Source organism: Dreissena polymorpha, chromosome 13 (genome assembly GCF_020536995.1).
Source record: "Dreissena polymorpha isolate Duluth1 chromosome 13, UMN_Dpol_1.0, whole genome shotgun sequence".
In the NCBI taxonomy this organism is placed as follows: domain Eukaryota; kingdom Metazoa; phylum Mollusca; class Bivalvia; order Myida; family Dreissenidae; genus Dreissena; species Dreissena polymorpha.
Genome location: NC_068367.1, coordinates 18186720 through 18207812, shown reverse-complemented (window position 1 = coordinate 18207812; position 21093 = coordinate 18186720). Strand labels below are relative to the sequence as shown.

Genomic DNA, 21093 nt, shown 5'->3' with positions numbered 1-21093 from the left:
TTATTGAAGACCCCCTTTGAGTATTTGGTGGAAAGCTTTAAATCCCCTTTCACTCTTGCTATGATATTGTCGGCTCGCGAGTCAAAATCTTCAGGGGAGAGAAGTGTGACTGCAGTGATCTCACCTGTTTCATCTTCGCTGTTAAATCCGGGGTCAGTCGACCCTGACCTAACACTTGGTGGATGAAGCATTTCGGGTTTACCACCGTTAGCAACTCGCAAGCTGTTTTGCCGAATGGAGCCATCATTATAATTAGCACTCCTGTACACAGTTTTGTTTGCACCGGAATTAACTGCCCTACTATTCTCTTTGAGTTCATCTACATGATCTTCCATTACATCATCTTCGTTATCAGGTTCCTGAGAATCTTTACCTTTTAACCAGTTTTGAAACTTTGCCTTTGATTTATTCGTGGCTATATTTCCTTCAATGGAACTTACATCCCTGCTTTTGATAAATGTCTTTCCTTCGTGGTATTCTGGCTTCCCTCTGGACAATGATGTGGTTTCTTTTTGAGCTGGAAAACATGCATGACAGAGATAATTAATAGTGCATTACTTTATTTGAAATATAATGATTTTTTGGTCTTATTGTTTTGTAAAATACTTTTTTTTGTTTTAAAATGTTTTTAAACTATGAAAAAAACTAAAGTACGCTTTTGAATTAAATATTTGAATAGTTCATCATCATCATCATCATCATCATCATCATCATCATCATCATCATCATCATCATCATCATCATCATCATCATCATCATCATCATCATCCTCATCATCATCATCATCATCATCATCATCATCATCATCATCATCAACAACAACATCATCACCACCCGCATCATCATCATCATCATCATCATCATCATCATCATCATCATCATCATCATCATCATCATCATCATCATCATCATCATCATCATCCTCCTCCTCATCATCATCATCATCATCATCAACAACAACATCATCACCACCCGCATCATCATCATCATCATCATCATCATCATCATCATCATCATCATCATCATCATCATCATCATCATCATCATCATCATCATCATCATCATCATCATCATCATCATCATCATCATCATCATCATCATCATCATCATAATCATTATCATCATCATCATCATCATCATCATCATCATCACCACCACCACCACCACCACTACCACCAATAATTAGGATTGTTTTAACATTAATGCCATTATTGCTAACTAACATTTCTTACAAGAATTTTTTTATTTTATATCGCTGAGTGTGTAGAAATAAGTGATTAATAAAACATATATAACAAAGTGAACTTCAAATTACAGAGTGATTAGCATATGATACATATACAACAGAGTGTGCAACCAGAAAAAACTAATCATATCACAATGTTCTGCAAAAGTAATCGATAACAAATCACTGAGTATGCTGAAAAAGTAATCGATAACATATCACTACGTATGCTGCAAAAGTTATCGAAAACATATCACTTAGTATGCTGAACAAGTAATCAATAACATATCACTGAGTACCCCTATGCTGAAAAGTAATCTATAACGTATCACAGAGTATGCTGCAAAAGTAATCGATTACACATCACTAAGTATGCTGTAAAAGTAATCGATAACATATCACTGAGTATGCTGCAAAAGTAATCAATAGCATATCACTATGTATGCTGCAAAAGTCATCGATAACATATCACTGATTATGCTGTAAAAGTAATCTATAACATATCACTGGGTATGCTGCAAAAGTGTGTGTGTGGTCCCCTATGTAAAGGTTCCACTTCTGCTCTTTTTGTAATTAAAACTTACCCGTTACTGATGTTACAGCATTTGGGGATGATGAACTGTTCTGGATTTCCGCTCATTGCTTCATCCAGTTTTGTTGCCTCTGTTTCATTTCCTTCACCTAAAACCAATTAAAATTTTATGTCAATAGTTGCTTATCCGCTATTTTCATACAGGCAGAGGTATAACGGAAGCAGGGTACATGTGTACAACCAATCTTAATTTGTCGCACATCAGAATTGTAAATATCAGAATGTTGATAAGTTACTGCCAACATACACAAATATATAAATCTTATATCTAACCCCAAAATTACTGCACAGGTGATCAATAATTTTTCATTCTTACAGCTAAAACACATTTCTTTAATACATTTATGCAATAAATAAACAATTTGGATTATCAAGCACACATGACGACATGTTCAATTTCACAAGTGTTATACAGACTTAACTAAAATTCCGGCTGTCAAGTTCAAGTGTTTCTGATCTCTGTTTGTTAATATCAATAGATCTCTTGTTAGAATAGGTGTGTAGACCAACTAAGTTTGTTTGTTCAATTAAAATAATAATTTGATAATTTACCCCACAGTCCGTGCATAATGCTCCAAATAAAAAATAATTGGTCACTGTTATGGTTGCTTTACCAATGATTTCGTTTCGCTTTATATTTTACAGCCTGTGCCTTTTGGATTGGGAAAAAGTGGGATTGTCCATGAGAAAAACTAAACATTATTAATATGATTAAAACTTACAGTAGAACAATTGCTTATAAAAGCATGCTTTCTTTAATTTATGTTATGAAGTGCTAGGAAATTAAATTGCCAAGTAATAAACTAAATGAAAAAAATATTGAGTTTATTGGATTTTTTTCCATAGTTTTGGGGCAATATTGATCAGATCTAAGGGGAAAATGTTACTTTTTGCAATTGGGAAACACTCATACATGCTGTAAGACTAAGACTAAGAGGTTGTAATTTTGTGCAAAAAAATCCCTGACAGTGTGAGTGGGTCCCTGTTATAAGAGCTGCATACACATGTCCGTGTTAAGAGATGATTATTAAAGTTATTTACTATATTAGTCTATATAAATCATGTGGCCCTAGGGCGTGAACAGTTTTGAACCAGAGCATCATTTAAAAACACTTGGAAGAGGCACGATGCTAAATACAAAATATTTAACACCTGAACCTTGCGGTTTCATATATTTTAATTTAGTTATATATAATTTTTTAGCTCTAGTGATCTATACATGCAGTGGACCGGAGCTATTTAAACAGCTTTGAAAGAGGGTCATTCGATTATTATTTCCTGTGAAGTTTTGTTATAATTTGCATACCGAATAAGGAGATGTCTTTTGCATGAAAAGTTAACGCACGACGGACGACCTACGACGGACAAAATGCAGACCCAAATTATCTCAACCTTCGTATTGAACAGGTGAGTTTAAACATGCGCTCCATGATACAAACGCCTTCACATCAATTTTTCTAGACATACGTTGGACTTATTTTTTACATGGTTTTCGCCTTTACGAGAACGAACTGAGAGCTGGGCGTATTTAACTATAAATACGGAATGCCGTAAGTGCCATCGTGGTTACACATTTAAATCCAGAGGGCGACATTGCGATAGTGCGATAGTACGATGACGACAATGGGATAGGCCGATGGCGACAATGCCAGTACGATGATTATTGAATTGTTGCCATCGTACTATCGCGTTGTCGCATTGTCGCCATCGGACTATCGAATTGTCGCCATCGTTTTATCACATTGTCGCCATCGCACTATCGCACTTTGGCATTGCCGCGTTCTGGATTTTAATGTGTAACCATGATGGCACTAACGGTATTCCGTTTATAAAGGCTCAAACAGAGAGCAGTTGCTCCCGACAGCACCATTGCAGAGAATCATCGGATAATCGGATAAAATGTGCCAGTTCAAGACGGTCCGGGTACTGACGGCTGTACGTTTCTTTCACAGTCACACAATTAAACGTTGTCAACAACTATTTTCGAGTGATTGTTTTCGTAGCACAATATTATATTATCGTACTCTACTGGACAGTTGCATTTTGTTGACGTCATATGTTATGTCCATTTTTATTAGTTTATGCAGCATCTTAAGTATTGTAATGTCTGCCTTTATCGAGACATGAAGGACAATTTTCGAGTCAAAACCGTTCAGACTTGTTTTTTTATAATGAATAGAAGCACGAATTAATGACCGTCTTCAATATCAATTATCAATGCGTTTACTAGTAACACAGACATGAAAATGCCATATCATGTAATAATTCACATAGTTTATACACAAACACATAGCACATAGAATTGAAACCATCAAAATTTATTTGAGATATTTGATGATTTTGCTTTGATTTCAATAAATTCAATGAAAACAAGCACATTCTTTCAATTGATATCCACTGCAAAATAAAATTTGTTTATGGATGGACGTAGAACTAAAAGAAAAGGTAAAAGTGAAGGGTTGTGCCTGATCATTGAGAATAATTACATCAGGACATTTTGATAATCCATTTTAGTTTGGTAGAATCCTTACCAAATAGGGCATATTTAATCACAATGTGTGATTTTGACCTTTGTGTGTGACTTTGACCATGACCCAAGTAACCTGGATATTATATTTGACACTCAGCTAGATATTGGAGAACAATTGTGGACAGTTATTACAGAATCCCTTGATGCATAGTAAAGGAATGACTAAATAATTCATCAATTGTGTCATCTTTGACCTTAATGTGTGACCTTGCTCTTAGTCCCTAGGATTTTGGGTGATGTATGTGAAGCACCCTCAGAAGATTGAGAACAACTATGGCAAGTTTCATGGCTCTGGCTCATGTGCAAATGGAGATAAAGCTCTAAGCTTATATTATTATTTTTTCATAATATACAAAGGGCCATAACTCCGTTATTACTAGATGGTGTACAATGTCATGTGGCTCCGGACACAAAATTGAGCTTTTTATCAAAATACAAAGGGCAATAACTCAATAATTAACAGATGGTGTACAATCCCATTTGGCGTACATCATCCTCTAATCCATATATATACTCATATTAAATTTCAATAAAATCCACCAAAGCATTTTCAAGCTATGGCTCCGGACACAAAAGTGCCGGACGGACGGACGGATAGATGGGTATACGTCCACGATGGTTTCAGTTTACCCGCATCCTTTTTATGGTAACGTGGAAGGGATACATGAGAAAGCGTGTCACAGGATGTTACATATGACCCTGGACCATCAGAAAGTACATGAGTATCTGAAAACGGCACAGCGAAGAATTCATTGCTTAGACTTGTCTTAAAACCAATAACGGAATTTCTTGTATACCTTATGATTAAATATGACATTTCTGCAAGGAAATAACAGCAGTGAAAAAAAATGTTATTTTCAACGGGGAGAAATAACAATTTTTCGGAACTACTGTTTCTATTTTTAGATTATCATAAATAATTATATATATACTTTCTATGATAACGAGTGAATTAAAATCGACATTCCACCGAATCCAACAAATTTTCTTGTTATTATGCGTTTTAACCGTTTATTTACATTGTAAAAAAGGTTAAAAAGTAACTGGATAATTTCGCTGGTATAATGACGTCATTTCGTCACACAAATGACGTCATTTTGTGTTTAGAAATGTTTTTAGGCACGCCACGGGAGAAATGGTAATTTTCCAGCGAAAGGGAAATAGCTGTTAATTATTTTCTTGAAAAAGGGGCATAAAAAAAACAGAACATTTGTTAATGTCAGTGTTAGATCGTGTGTTATTTTACTTGTGACCATTGAAAAATACTATTTTTTATGATCAAAATTGAAATTACAAACGATCTTAAACTGACATGAACAAATATCCTCTATATGTATTCAACTATGATATATTTAGGAAGTAATAAGAAATAAAAGGTTTGTGATAAGTACACACTCCTTGATAAAATCACTGGGGGCTGACGAGGTCAAATCGTAGTCCGTTTCGCTACGACGTCGGGTATAGGTTTTACTACGAAAACATTGTGTAAATACACTACTTAATCAGGCGAGTTTCATCTTTTCTGGTGTTTATGGATTAGAGAACGGAACATCCAGTAATAGTAGGTACTTATTTTCAATAACAAACTAATAACAAATACGCGTAATTGCAACCTTTAAGTTTATTTTAAGCTAAAATCGAAATATTTTGATTTGAAGCAATACATAGGGTGGTTATTATGTTAAGATAGCTAATTACGGTTACTTAAATAAAATTAAACTACATGTTACTTTGATTCAGTGTACATTACACATTTTAAAGTGCAAAACGGGTTACGAACATATTTTTTAATTATTCAAATGCTTTTTTTGAAGGAAATTACAAGTCACTTTATGTAAAGGTTTCGCACCGAGTAGGTATTGGTTGCGCAACGAAGTACAAATATAATGTATAGGTTGCTCAACGAAGTTACTGTATCCATTTCAGGACAAATCATATGCAGTTTGCAGTTACTGCAGACTGCCATTTCCCAGTGCAAAAGATGCTGTGCTTCATGAACATCCAAACGAAAAGGTTGAACCCGGTGAAAGCCGGCAGAGTCCCGGCAGAGTCCTGGTATACCGTCACTACGCCGGCATTCGCCGGGACTATACCGGCATCAGACCCCGGCAGAGCTGCGGCAACGCCCCGGTTTAACCGGGGAAAACCGGGACTCCACCGGGAAAGTATTCAAATGTTTCATACCGGTTGTTCCCGGTACAGTCCCGGTTGTTCCCGGTGCCAAGCCGGTCGTTGCCGGTCCTACCCGGTGACTCCCGGTTCATCCCGGAGGTATTAAACATTTTAATACTTTCCCGGTGGAGCCCTGGTGGAGCCCTGGTGGAGCCCCGGTTGTCCCCGGTCGTCCACGGTTCATCCCGGTGGAGCACCGGTTCATCCCGGTAGGGCCCCGGTTCAACCCGGTAGATGCCTGATCACGCACTGGGGCTCCGCCGGCATCATAGTGAGACTGGGCCTTAACCGCATTGTAACACGAGGTAAATTTACCGGCTGTCATGTACGCAGTAAACAATAACCTGTGACAGAACCCACTGCCACACCTGTACAACAATATATTGGTTATGCAATTGCGGATTTGTGCCATTGGGGTCCTACTTTCCACACCTTACGGCTGTTACAGGTGTGGATTTTACAGGTAAAATCATGTATACGAACATGAAATTCATCTAAAAATTAGTTGACGATAACCGATTTTCAAGAAAATCGCTTTGATATATACAATGTAAAAATCAAATTCCGTATGAGATAAAAAATGATCGAAGTTTGGACATGGGATTTACTTTGACATAAGCAGAGTTTTGAGATAAGCGGGTTGGGGATAACGAGAATCGAATGTTATTTGATAAAGAGTACCGTATGCTGAAAACCTATCGTCGGTCTGTATCAAAATGAACGTATAAGGGATTGTCACGAGGTAAAGATGCGTCATTTTTATTGAGACCGACGACATTAGGTTATCGACTCTCAACTGTCATCTTATATTATATGGATTTTCGAGTTTAATCGTTTCATTTGGCCTAGTCGTGAATTTAATTATATCATAATAATGTGCAATACAATGTCGACTGTGCGCTTCGAATCATGTTGTGCCGTTGTTACTACCTCTTCCTCAAAGGAAACATCCAGCCACTCCATGACTCTGTATTAACTTTGTTTCTTCTTTATTTTGCCTTCGAGAGATAACCAATACGTCTTCTGTGAGAAACGCATACACGCTAAAGCGTTGTCGTAGCGAGGCTTATACGTATACTGTCGGAGACATGATCATGCCTAATAATAATATTTAGCCTTTATTTCTGATAACTGAGTCACCCTACACATTTCTAAACACACCAGTGGCTTAACGATACATAGATCAATATGGAAATTGTAAAATTGTGTCAATTAAACACAGTTGTAAACCTTAATTGCATTTTTAAAAGTTAAACTTGACTTCGCTTTGAAAATCAGCGGTATATTTCATGTTTAACCGCATAAACCAGACACATCTTGGATTATAATTTGATGTAACAAACCTATGAAATGTCATTATGCTTAAATTCAGAGTTTTGTTATTAGAAAAGCATGATCTCACATGTTTAAAACACAATTTTCGACTAATCCGTTCTCGATGTCATATGTTTTTAAACAATGTTTTCGTAGTAAAACATATACCCGACGTCGTAGCGAAACGGACTACGCTTTGACCTCGTCAGCCCCCAGTGAAAATGTAGATTGTTAATGCAAAAAATCACATAAGTATTTGACCCTTTCAGAACGAGACTTCTTTAACGTTTTAAAAGCTATTTTAACAAGACTTTGGCAAGGCAGTATATCCCGGGGAAGTAAATCATCGACTCTGATAGTACATGGTTTATTAATAGCTCAATATCGTAGAATGGTTTACATTTTATTTCCGCGTCTATATGATATTCACGTAGAGAATGAAGTAGCACCCGCTATGACTCTACTACCAGCTGGATGCGTTCATCACCTACGTTATATACACGAGATCTTTATATCCAATGTTTGCTACATATTGCCTTCCTCATCGGAATATGCAAGACCGTATTGTGTAAAAGGTAGTGAAGGCAAAATAGAAGAAAATATATCAGACCCCGGACGAGAGCAGCATTCCAGCTTCATGTAGATGACCTGTATAGCGTGTCACTTATCTGATGTAGGCCTGACAAAATGGCCGCCTGTAAGCTGACCACAATCAACGATGGCGACAAAAACGATGTCTAGTTGGGCATTTGTCAAAGACAATATATCAAACAATACTTTGTATAATGTTAATCGATTAAATAAGGTTTAATGGCAATATTGCAGCTTCACAAACAATATTCATGAAAAAAGTTATATCATAAACCTGTTAGAAAAACTATACAGACTTTCGTTTTATTATTGTACAGATATAATTTTAATACCTAAATGTAAGAAACCAGTTTACGCTGTTGATTTAGTATTTATTTAAATTATGATAATAAAATGGCGAAGACTAATTATCCAACCAATGTTTATTTTTGTTTGACAAAAGATTATCTAATTAAACTCAACATGTCTAACGCGTTGTCCGGATACATTTAAAAGTCGACTAATGAAAAGTAAAAGATCATCTCCGCGCATCACGAAGAAGAATGTCTGATAGACCGAATGAAAACGGTGTTACTGACAGTACTTGAGGTAGTAATGCAAGCGTTATAACCTGTAATAACGGCCCATCAAATAAGAGAGAAGATATGGAAGCTTCGCCTTGATTTCAGCAAAAAATACTATGTAAGAGGAATTTTAAGAAACAATCTTGGACTTTCTGCAACATACACTGGGTTGGCTAAACTTTGTTGAACACCGCCCATCATTCTGGACGGATATAAGTGTATGTTGCATTCTTCGCATGCACAGTAGTGGGCGTCAATGCACCATATATAGTTACATTGGTATTATTAAATCGTATTCATCTTAGGGATACCTAAGATGACAAACCAAATGCATACGAAACGCGAGACGTCAAGGACGAACATATTGTTAGGATACGAGTACTATCCGTTTTTAGTCATCGTGGTGACGATTATTTGGTTAATCCACACATTTGTTCACATATAAGGTATTTGTCATGAATATTCATAACATATATATTTTCATGAAACACGTAACGAGTGGTTTTATTTTGATAGTGGGACTTTTAAAGACAAAAATCACGCTTAAAACTGCTCCAACGATTTACCAGATATTAAAAACAATGTTATTTTCCAAAAATAATCAAGAGCTACGTCGCAAATGTGACGAATATTGTGGAATCGCATTGTAAGCTAAGTTCAAAGGCAACTAAAACGAGAGTGTGTGGGTAACTGGGGATGAAAAAAAGTTTCTTGCGCATGTAAATTTAGTTATGATGACATATCTTAAGTTTTAACTAAATCGCGTCAGAAAAGTAGGGAATAACGTTCCTCAAACTTGTATCATTTAAATTGGACATACCGACCGAACTGGTTAAAAAAAATGGTCACCATACGGAAGTAATGTATACTTCCTGATAATATTGAAAGTACTTAATTTCGATCGAAAAATACCTGTGCTTAGTTCAATGCCACATTATGTCAGAAGTCGATGCCCTGTTTTAGCAGCTTGATAAGCAACGCCTTTGTTTTACTTTAGTGATAGAGCAGACGATGGTAAATATAGATTGTGTTTTTTTATATTGTAAATTATCTAACCTGATTTAAATAGTTTGGGTGTAAATGTATTTGTATGATTTTATGATGACCGAAAATGTTTTGAGCAAATCAATCAACGGTAGACGTTCTTAGAGCCTACTCTATACATGTATAACTTTTCCAGATGAGCTATTGTAATTATTTTCTTTAAAAAACGCAATCAGATATGAATGAGTAATTTGAATGTGTGGCAAGAAAACTGCGTCTTAATGAAATACAAGCATACCATATTTTTTAATGGTGTAGAATTAACTAATGTTTAATACATAAAAAGCGATTTGTGGATACCTACCATATGGTATGATATAGTTTATTTGTATCTAAGTGCACAAATGTGAACATATATTCTGCAAATATCAGCATATATACTTGGCTTGTATAAAGTGTAATGAAAAAGGGGATTTTAACTGTGTATTGTTTTTAGAATAATTAAAATCGAATTAAAAATCTAATACATAAATATAAGATACACACAATTACACAATTTCATGCGGTGGATGAGTGACTAGCACCTGTAAAAACAGCAACAACAAATAAGTAAAGCTTTTTTTCCAAATTCATTGTTAAGAAACGTATAGGTTAAACCTTTATTTTCAAAATAAGAATACCTGTATACGACGTGTATTTATCCTATAACCAGATGATAATCGATAGTATAACAACGATCGTATAAACTTGAGCTTTATACTATCGCTATTTATAGATCAGAATTGGGTTTTCAAAATTTTATTTGTCAACTACAGAAAACAAAATCGTCAAAAATGCGATATTTGATCATTATTAATGAACAAAGGGGAGAAAACAATAGGATAAATAGAATAGTATGTGAGTTTTGGATAAAGATCAAAATTATCATGCTCAGCTCGAACCATGTTAGCGTTCGGCAAGCCTCGCGCTACCTCGGTTCTAAGCCTCGTATGATAAACTTGATCTTTATCCAAATCTCACTAAATATTATCTATATATCTTGTTAAAGAATATTATTGTTCAAATCGGAAGTTACTTCTGGTGACGAGCCGGGTCATTTTTCACAACTGTAAAAGTTATCCATGAATAATTTCTTTGAAGTTTCGGAAAAAAATCAACCCATACAAATAATCAGATGTCGTTTGAAGAAAGAAGTTAACGACGGAAAACATAAAACAAGGGACCGCACAGCAACCTAGATAAATAGTTTTCAAATCAGGTGAACTAAAATCGAGCTATAACCAATACTCGCTTATCAGTAAGCACGCTGTCAAGCCGTATACACTGCGTGATATTCCCAGGGTTGTTATCTGCATTTGCAACCTTATTATTCTATAAATAAGCGTGGTGCAATAAAAGCTATGTATAGATTGGTATAAAAGGCGCACAAAATACCCGGATTTCATTTAAAGTCGCGATTAATGAAGGAAATATGTACGATCAGGTAAGAATTAAAATTTAAGAACGTGCGCGAAGGAGTGGATGGGGGTTATTTCTGTTTCCCATTTGTTTAGATTTGTTTAAGTATTTGTGTACATTAATAATAAAATGACCGAACTGACACATAAACGAGAAATGATCGTCGTGTATTGAATGAACTTTCATGCGTTTTTGGACTGCCTAGGTTTATGAAGTTCTTTATTATAGAAGCAAGTTTGACGTTTTATTATTCATAGTATATCGCTTTGGTAGCGCATCAAGTACATACCAAGTGCATTTTATTTCACGCTTGTTAATTATCTTAACACGACATAAAATGCATTCATTTAAGAATTGATTTGATATGTTGTATCTGTTTAACTCACCTGAATTCATAGTGATCATTTTGATCTTTTGTGATCGCTGTATGTCGTTCATTGTGTGTCTGTCGTCAATTTTTACCTTGTAAACATTCGATGCCTCAGTTATTGTCCTATTTTCATGAAGTGTTGTCTTACCTTTTTCCCAATGACATCTTGACCGAGTTCGAAACTGGGTCACGTCATGTACAAAAATAGGTCACTAGGTCAGATTGAAGAAAATGCTTATGAACATTACATATGCCAAATATATGGATATTGTAACACCTTGTGAATACAATAGACCCACATTTATAGTCTCATCTTCATAAAACCTGGTAAGAACAGTTGTTTATATGATATATCGTTGAAGTTTGAAAATGGTTTCGGTTCGTTAAAAACCATGGCCGCCAAAAGGCGTAATAATTTTTCTTTTGCTGCCATAGACAAACCTTGTCAACCCTCATCATGTCACATATATATTCCAATATTCATGTCACATATATATTCCAATATTCATGTAACTTGGTCCAAGTATTTGTTATAATGATATCTCAGTGGAAATAACAAATGATTCCGGTCCGTTGAAAAACATGTACAGCTGTATATAGAAAACCCGCGTATTCACCATTAAAGTAACATGTATGGTCCCATCTTGATGACACTTTGGTCGAAACGGTTGTTCTTATGATATCTTTACTGAGTTCGAAATGCTTCCGGTCTGTTGAAAAAATAAGTCACCAAAGGGCTGGTCAGTTGTTCTTATATGGCTTAAGAAGTCGCACGTTTTTCCACGCTCCAGAATACTTGGTCAGAGCATTTTATCTTATAATATCGCGACAGAATTCGAAAATGATTCCGACTCATGTACTCAAATAGCCGTCATGGGGCGGGGTAGTTTACCTTATATGGCTATAATAAAACTTTGTTAACGCTCTTAAAATCACATTTACACGTGTTATATATTTTCATAAATGTTGCTCAGAACATTTTTTCTAATATTACCTCGACTGAGTTTGAAAATGGTTTTGGTTCTTTGAAAAACATGACCGCCAAGGGCGGGACCTTTTTCCGTATATGGCTATTGTAAAACCTTGTTTAAACACGTGATATTTATGGTTTTGGTTTAATAACTTTTAGTCTGAAGATTTGTTAGATAAAAGAGCGGTTGAGTTCGAAAATGTTACCGGTCCGTTGAAAAAAACATTACCGTAATTGTACAGGGAAGTTGTTCGTATATGGTTATTTAAAACCTTGTTAACACCCTAAAAATCACCTTTATGGCCCCATCTTCATTAAATTGGTCGGAATATTTGTCTTTATGATATCTCAGCTGAGTTCGGAATTGGTTCTGGTCAGTTGCAAAATATAACCACCAAGGGGCGGGTCGGCTGCCCATATATTAATACTAAAATCCTGTTAACGCTGAGCATTTCACAGTTTAAGTTTAATCGTCATGAATCTTGGTCAGAACATTTATTATAATGTAATGTTCACCAAGTTCCAATATCGTTCTGGTAAGAACATAACTCTTTAAAAAAATCTAAGCCGAGTTAAAAACTGGTTATATATAGAAATAAATAAATACCTGTGTTCTTTGAATGTGAGGCCTAGACCTTCTTTAGTTTTGCACATTAGTAACGTGACGATTTTTTTAACTTCAACGTATTCTCCGAAACTTGTGTTGACTTCTGCTGAAGACAAATAACCTAAATCTGAAACCGAAACATTTGGTATTTTGCGAAAATTAGCCAACGCGACCGCAATTATGCCAATAACCCAAAACTAAAGAATTTTTGGATTCGTTGTAAAGGATAAGCTTGATGAAACAATTACACCTTAAAGGCGTATTTTAATTGAGCAAATATGACGTACACTGGATAATATTTCAACAAATACAGATAATTTTGATACAAATGATATTTCGAAACACTATATTTTGGCGAGCAATTAGTTTGAAGATTGGTTAACCAAACATCGAATAAGCAGACTAAAGTCTCAATATATTTTGTAATCATGCTTACCTGTGTTGTAATTAAGTATTGTTCTGTTCTTACTTGTACCGCGAGTTAAATAAAACGTGTCAGTTAACGGTAATAGCAACACTCCTCACAAATTTCCAGTAACATGTTCGCGAGTAAAACAAAAAAAAACTGCCAACTATGGAATGACATTTGTTCCTACATTATATTGACCTCCCGAACATTAGTTTCTGCATTATTGCTATCACACACATACTTTCCTAAGTAACAGTTATTTGAATAAGTGCATAATATGTTGTTAAGTTGTGCATCTAATATGTTGTTAAGTTGTGCATCTAATTGTAGAAACCGATGCCAAGGGTGTTAATATAATGTATGATTCAGAGCCCGGGCTTTCAAAATAACGTCGGAACGAATGTCCGGACTTTCAAAAAAATATTGGAACAATTGTAAAGGTTGTCAACATAATGTGGGAACGGATATCAGAGTTGAAAAGAAGTAGAAGTAGTAGTAGTAGTAGTAGTAGTAGTAGTAGTAGTAGTAGTAGTAGTAGTAGTAGTAGTAGTAGTAGTAGTAGTAGTAGTAGTGGTAGTAGTAGTAGCAGAGCTCCAGATAAGGGTTTAGTCTAAAGGGTATTTCACCCCTGATATTATTGCCAATGCGTATTTTACTCCTTTGTTTCAGCCATAAAGGGTTAGGAATATTTAGGGGTATTTTCCATTTCCATAGAAAACGGAAAAAGTAAAAGGCGTGTTTAATCTAGAAATAGTATTATTATTTGTTATTTATATTTTCAAATGCAAACAGAATATATTTTGAAAGACGATATGAACAGACTTTCTTAAAAAAAATCTTCCCGAAAGTTGCTTAAAACGTCCCTTTTCGATCCACAAACATGATAGGCCGCCATTTTTATTACAAACTTATTTTGATTGACTTACTTTTGATTCAAAAGTTACCTTACACTAAAAACTTAACTGGATTATTGTTAAACCGGTTACGCACTTTAATCGATTTAAAATACGTACCAAGATTTGTAGAGCGTTTTGTTACGTACTGGGCCGATTTTTAATGCGTTTTTTTTATTTTTCAATACGTAAATACGCAGATACGCCTCTTATCTAGAGCTCTGAGTAGTAGTAGTAGTGGTAGTAGTAGTAATATTAGTAGTAATAGTAGTAGTAGTAGTAGTAGAAGTAGTAGGAGTAGTAGTTGTTGTTGTGGTAGTAGTGGCATTGGTAGTGGTTGTGGTAGTGGTAATGGTAGTGGTGGTTGTGGTGTTGATGATAGTGGTGGTGGTGATGGAGGTTGAGGTGTTGGTGGTAATGGTTGTGAGGATGGTGGTGGTGGTAGTAGTAGAAGTAGTAGTAGCAGTAGTAGTATTAGTATTAGTAGTAGTAGTAGTAGTAGTAGTGAAGTAGTAGTAGTAGTAGTAGTAGTAGTAGTAGTAGTAGTAGTAGTAGTAGTAGTAGTAGTAGTAGTTTTCGTAGTAGAAGTAGTAGTAGTAGTAGTAGTAGTAGTAGTAGTAGTAGTAGTAGTAGTAGTAGTAGTAGTAGTAGTAGTAGTAGAAGAAGTAGAAGTAGTAGTAGTAGTAGTCGTAGTAGTAGTAGTAGTAGTAGTAGTAGAAGTAATAGTAGTGGTTGTAGTAGTAATAGTACAAAGGTTTGTTATATTTATAATACCAAAATCTACATAGCATTTTTTATATGTTAAAGATAATCTTAAAACTATATTAATACTTGCAATACAAAAAATATTTGGCGTCTTCATCAATTAATTGGTTACAACTCTTTTTATTTTACACATTAAGAAGTCGATAACACCTTACAGTGGGGTTTTGTTATGTAACTAACTTGCTATTCACAAAGCGAGGAGTGCCCAATGTAACCCGATAACTAACGCCTACGCTGCTTTAATGTTAGGCCTTTATCTAAATGTTTCATTAAGGAAACTACAAGCGTCTTTATTAACTTAATATTTGGTCGCTTCTGCAAACCTTTGTAATTTGATACAGATCTTATCAGACCTTTTGTTGACGTTTGCTGACGACACACACCCGAAACCGAAACATTTGTTTTTTCCGCAAATAAGTCATCGCGTCTCGTATTGTGACTAAAATAACCCACATAAAAACTATACGATCACAGACTTATATAAATTTGAAATTCTTAACTTAATGCATTCCGAATCTTGATAATATATAAAGCGCAAGTGTAAAGACAATTTGAAATACAGTATATTGGTTTAGAAAGGATGTTTAATCGAACAATTGTAAGTTTAATTATATGTATGTTATTAACATTTATCGTATTATTAAATGAAGTTGACTGACTGCATTCAAAGGGCTGAAAAAATCGCGGTTAAATTCGAAAAACTACGAACAATAAACTGATTATACACATCATTTGATAAAGGTAAGATTATATGCGCTATTGTTACTATTTATTGTTTCCTTGTATATATTTACGTAAAGATCTATCAATATTTTTTAATAGATGTTTGAAATGCAACGAACGAAATATTTATATGTCGATATAACGAAACACACACGTAGAAAATGCACTGCTCTGTAATTTCGGCATAATGCGACTGATAAATGAAACCAAACCTAAACAATTGATATCCACATTTGAAGTACTACAAATTGTATCCGTCTTAAAACAACAACATTTTAGTTCGACGTTTCACTGATCAATCCGAGCAATACAACTCACCTAAATATCGGCGTCAGTGTCCGCGTAATTCTCTTGTAAAAGTAACCGAGCAAAACATATTACTGTTTCTGCTAACATAGAGGTCCGAGCAACTTACCATGAATTTGCTCAACATTTGCAGCGGAATAATTTAGAAATATACACATGCTTTGTGCACTATTTCTTCTCGTGTAATGTATGTGGTGCTTCATTTCACCATGACTGAACCAAACAATATTGAAAAGATGTTCCTGCTATATTCAGATTGGAGACAATGGAAGACGAACATGATACAAACATGAGGACGGTATATTGTCTGCCGGGTATGCCGGCATTGCCTCGTGAAAGAGGAACAAGGAACAAGGTTCGTGTTTTGAGATGGATTAATGCATGCATGATTTCCATTTTTAGCACGACAGACGGTTGATTTCCCCTTTATAAAGAAGTCAATAACCATGCACTTTTTCCGCAGCAAATCACGGACAAACCCAAATATAAGTTGCGAAGACAATATTCACGTGCATGTTTGTGTTGTAACGAATTTATGCCACATGAGTAAAAAATACCTTAGAAAAGAATTTATTGAGATACACACGGTGTTGTCAGCGTATTCTCTAAGTAACGAATTTATGCCACATGAGTTATTATTTTATAGCTTTAGTGGCTCAATAGAACACTATTTGCAGAACAAAATTTATATTTATGATAAACAAATGTCCACGTTTGGAAAATATGTTCTTGACTTTCGTCTTGAAAATGGTTTCTATGCACGCATAAATTGATACGTAATCATTTGGAATCATTATGTTTTATTGACCCTATTGAAACGAACATACTGTATGGGCGAATAATGCATAATATTATTTGGTATGATTTATTTACAGAGGTTACAATACTTCGTTAATTATAAAGTGTACTGATATGTTTCTTCAAGGTACGTGTTCCAAGTTCGAAACTCGATCTTTGTGCTAGAAGAGCTAGTATAAATTCGAATTTGACGAGGCGGTCGAAAAACAGTCGGGATCGACGTCTTGTTACATACTTGCAGGTGACACACTATGGTTTGTTTTTCACTGAGGATATTAACTATACATATCCAATTTAAAGCTTATCGGTGCGTGAAAAACATTTGTATTTGATAATTATAACGAGAGGGTTTTCCCTATACTAATTAGGACTAGCGTCGTCATAGTTATATCAACGAAGACTTCTTCGTTTACTTCGCAGTTGTTTGTTTTCAGAAACTCATTACACTAGGTGATGGTGAAGACAATAAGATATTTATTTAAAACCAATCGAATATTTATACACTCTTATAGGCATTTATAGGTGTAATCATTAACCGTTTTGGCATCCAACCGACATACGAACTGACATACCGTTCTTTTATTTGTTGAATATTACAACAAGTTTGAAATTGTCAAATTGTGAAGTAAGGCCTTTAAAAATATTTTTTTTTATAACACCGATGATGATTTAATAATCATAACAAACGCAGTGCTGAATTAAAACTTTTTTCATCCAGATTCCAGAGCACTTTCCTGCTTTGTCGATCCGGCTATCGGAAGTACTCGATGGTATTGGAGCCGGTAAATTCACCGTAATGGAGAGGAGAGAAACATACTTGCTGAGGGAGAGCATGGAGACGATAACAAGGCAACTAAGGGGGGTTAAAGTTGAGTGTTTTCATTTTGGGAGTCAATCAGAAGGTACCACCACTCCTGGTCTCAATTCTGATATCGATCTTCTACAAAGTTATTACCATACAAACATAATGACAGACTGGAGAGACTGGAAGGCTGGGATGGCTAACCTTCTGATGCTTCATAACGAACACACTCCGCCGCAACAGTACTTGCTTCAGGTCATCAGGCGAGACACACCGGAGCCTGAGACACGACTGTGTGATGAAAGGTATGTGCGGAAAGATTCTGGGCAAGTACTGTTTAGCTCAGAACAATGGAAAAAGGAAACAGAGCAGATAAATAAAGATGCAGGAGAGATAACCAAACATGGACCTTCGGTGAGTTATATACCCAACTGGGATATAGTAAACGCATTTCACGTTTGCCACCCACTTCCTGAAATACAACACTGGATAGACAGATGCAGAGGTAGAGACTGGCCGCCTGCCCAAATACTTGAGGCTGCACAAGTAGCTCCGTGTTTCCTGGTACCAGCCGGTCATCCTGATAGCGATTACACTCGCGAAGAATGGCGACTGTCTCCGAACCTTATAGAACGAATGTTGATGTTTAGTTTTAGTATGACACAAATTAAATGTTATATTGTTTTAAAATTAATTAAACACTCCTTATTTAGTAAAATGGTGGGTGATTTTACCACAAGTTTTCATTGTAAAACTGTAATGTTTTACATCATAGAGAGAACACACCCGTCCCTGTGGAAGGAACATAATCTTATATTCTTACTTTTACTATGTTTAAAAGTATTAAGAAAGTGGCTGCGATTTAGAAAATTCCCTCATTATATCATTGAAGGAGTGAACTTGTTCGATGGGAAAATGTCTTTTGCGCAGCAGAGTCGCCTTTTAAAGTATGTGGAATATTTGATGAAGAGCGACATGCACGATTTATTTGATATAGATATAGATAAATTAGGATATCGATTACAAGGGTGTGGTATACGGCACACTGGACAAGCTGGGGAAGTGCTAGGACGTGTATGCATACATAACATTATCAGTTTATCACTAACGTTTGACCGCTTGAGGAGATTTCTTATTCACTTAAGATCAATAACATCTAAGAAAGAACATCCGAAAACAATCTTCGAGCAAGATAATGACTGTATATTACGCACTTGTTTTGAATATTACACGAAGGCTAAATTAAAATCCGCTGCTTTAGAATTGATTAACCACCTGTTCGCATTAAACAATTCGATGCAATCATCTAAATATTTGCGACTACGAAACCATGCTTTCAGCAAAAATATAAGGCGTTTCAAATATTCTTTAAACACGGATGTAGCTTCTAGTCGCTTAAAGTTGGCGTCTGTGCTTTACTGTTTCGGGCATCTTCACGCTGCAGTTAGAGTGTTGGATGACGTGGAGAGGAGGTATCTTAGCAAGGTAAAGGCTGTGTGTGGATGTAGAGATATTAAAGGGCAAAGTGATCTCCAGGTGTTTGCTAACATGATATCAGATAATTGTGACAACGTATTATGTGAACGACCATTCGCATTATGTGCCAAGTTTGTTAGAGAAGAAGCGTACTGCGCTCCATACATACTGTGGTTTGAAATGAAGCGCAACATGACTGAAGAAGAAGTTTCGCAGAGACATTACTATGAGAAACAATGGATGGACTACGCTGAGGTGGATGCTCTTCCTTTCCTTCACTATCTCCAGTATCTCACGTATGGAGGACTAGGTGAACGCGATAAACAGCTACATGTGCTTGGAATTATCGAGTCTTATGTATGTGATCCACGAAATAAAATCAGCATGTACCACATTGAGACAGCGCTCAATTTGCTTGGACACTGCTATGAAATGGAAGGCGACTATGAAGGGGCATTACATTTCTACGAGATTTCGTTGAGTGGTTACCGTATGAACAATGCTGCTAACTGGCACGTTCAGCGTGTGCATCGTCTGATTAGTACTTAAGAATGAAAATGAAAACTTTTAAAAGTACAAAATACCTTATAAAACATGTATTGAGATACGCACGGTAATGTTTAATTTGTTTAATTGTATGTGCTATTAAACATCACATTTTCCAAGAACATACAAAGTGCACAGATATTGAAAAATATTAAAATCGTACACTTTATTCCATTACATTTGCATTAGAATGGAAAACGAGCGTTACGTGATATTGCTGTAGATACTTCTAATGAAGTGTAGATTTACTTTATGTAGCTAGTTTAAGAAAACATTTACCAATATATTATGTGTTTTCATGTCAAGAAATAAATCATATCTGGGACTCTGTTCATTAGCTCAATATTTTCGGTCTTAATAAACAACATAACTTGTCAAAAACACGATTAACATCAAACAGCAAAAGACGATACATTTTGAACATAAAAAATAGCGTCCGTCATGCAAATAAACACATGACGTAAATGTTCTGTGCGTGACAGCTTTATCCCGGAAGTGCAGAAATTAAGCTCATTTTACTAATCGTGTGTTTGATTTCGATAATTGTATTAATTAAATGATGAAATAAAACATAAACTGATCGCATGTATCATTTACATATGTACATTATTTAGTATTTATATAATAAACGTGACGATCAGACGGCAAAAGCAGCCTCAACCATAAACCCTAAAATAGTATAATCGTTTGTTATGTTGTAGTTTGTATAGAGAAAAACAAAATATAGTTAAACAATGTAAGTTTTTATAATTTTATAATAATCAAAATTGCAAAATCTTTCTCTCAGCAACATCAACCTTTCACTGTAGGTTACTTTTTATTCAAAATTGAGAAAGCATATAAGACATGTCAACACATGTGTTAGCCGTAATTTCATAGAAGCATTAACAATACTACCCTGATGCTAAAACGATGAACTCAGTGTTATATTTGTCCGCATGTGACGCTTCTCAACTAAACTGTGTATTATCACGCAGTGTAAGGCGGGAAGAACTTTTT

General features: G+C 35.4%; 3 protein-coding genes across 15 annotated transcripts in view; 1 reads left to right on the top strand and 2 right to left on the bottom strand.

Moving 5' to 3' along the window:
- Positions 1 to 21093, bottom strand: part of LOC127856501 (uncharacterized) — a 405251-nt gene that overhangs the window by 222227 nt on the left and 161931 nt on the right. The window lies entirely within an intron of this gene.
- LOC127856496 (uncharacterized) overlaps positions 1 to 21093 on the top strand; it is a 365893-nt gene that overhangs the window by 261665 nt on the left and 83135 nt on the right. For 6 of the 8 annotated variants that reach the window (XM_052392751.1, XM_052392753.1, XM_052392752.1 and 3 more), the window contains exon 5: positions 18578 to 19544. In XM_052392751.1, coding sequence (XP_052248711.1) covers positions 18578 to 19544 — 967 coding nt within the window. Of the gene's footprint in view, positions 1 to 18327; positions 19545 to 21093 lie in introns of all 8 variants that reach the window. The other 2 variants (XM_052392747.1, XM_052392748.1) reach the window with 2 other exon arrangements.
- The window catches only part of LOC127856509 (radical S-adenosyl methionine domain-containing protein 2-like), a 66570-nt gene that overhangs the window by 29168 nt on the left and 16309 nt on the right, over positions 1 to 21093 (bottom strand). The window lies entirely within an intron of this gene.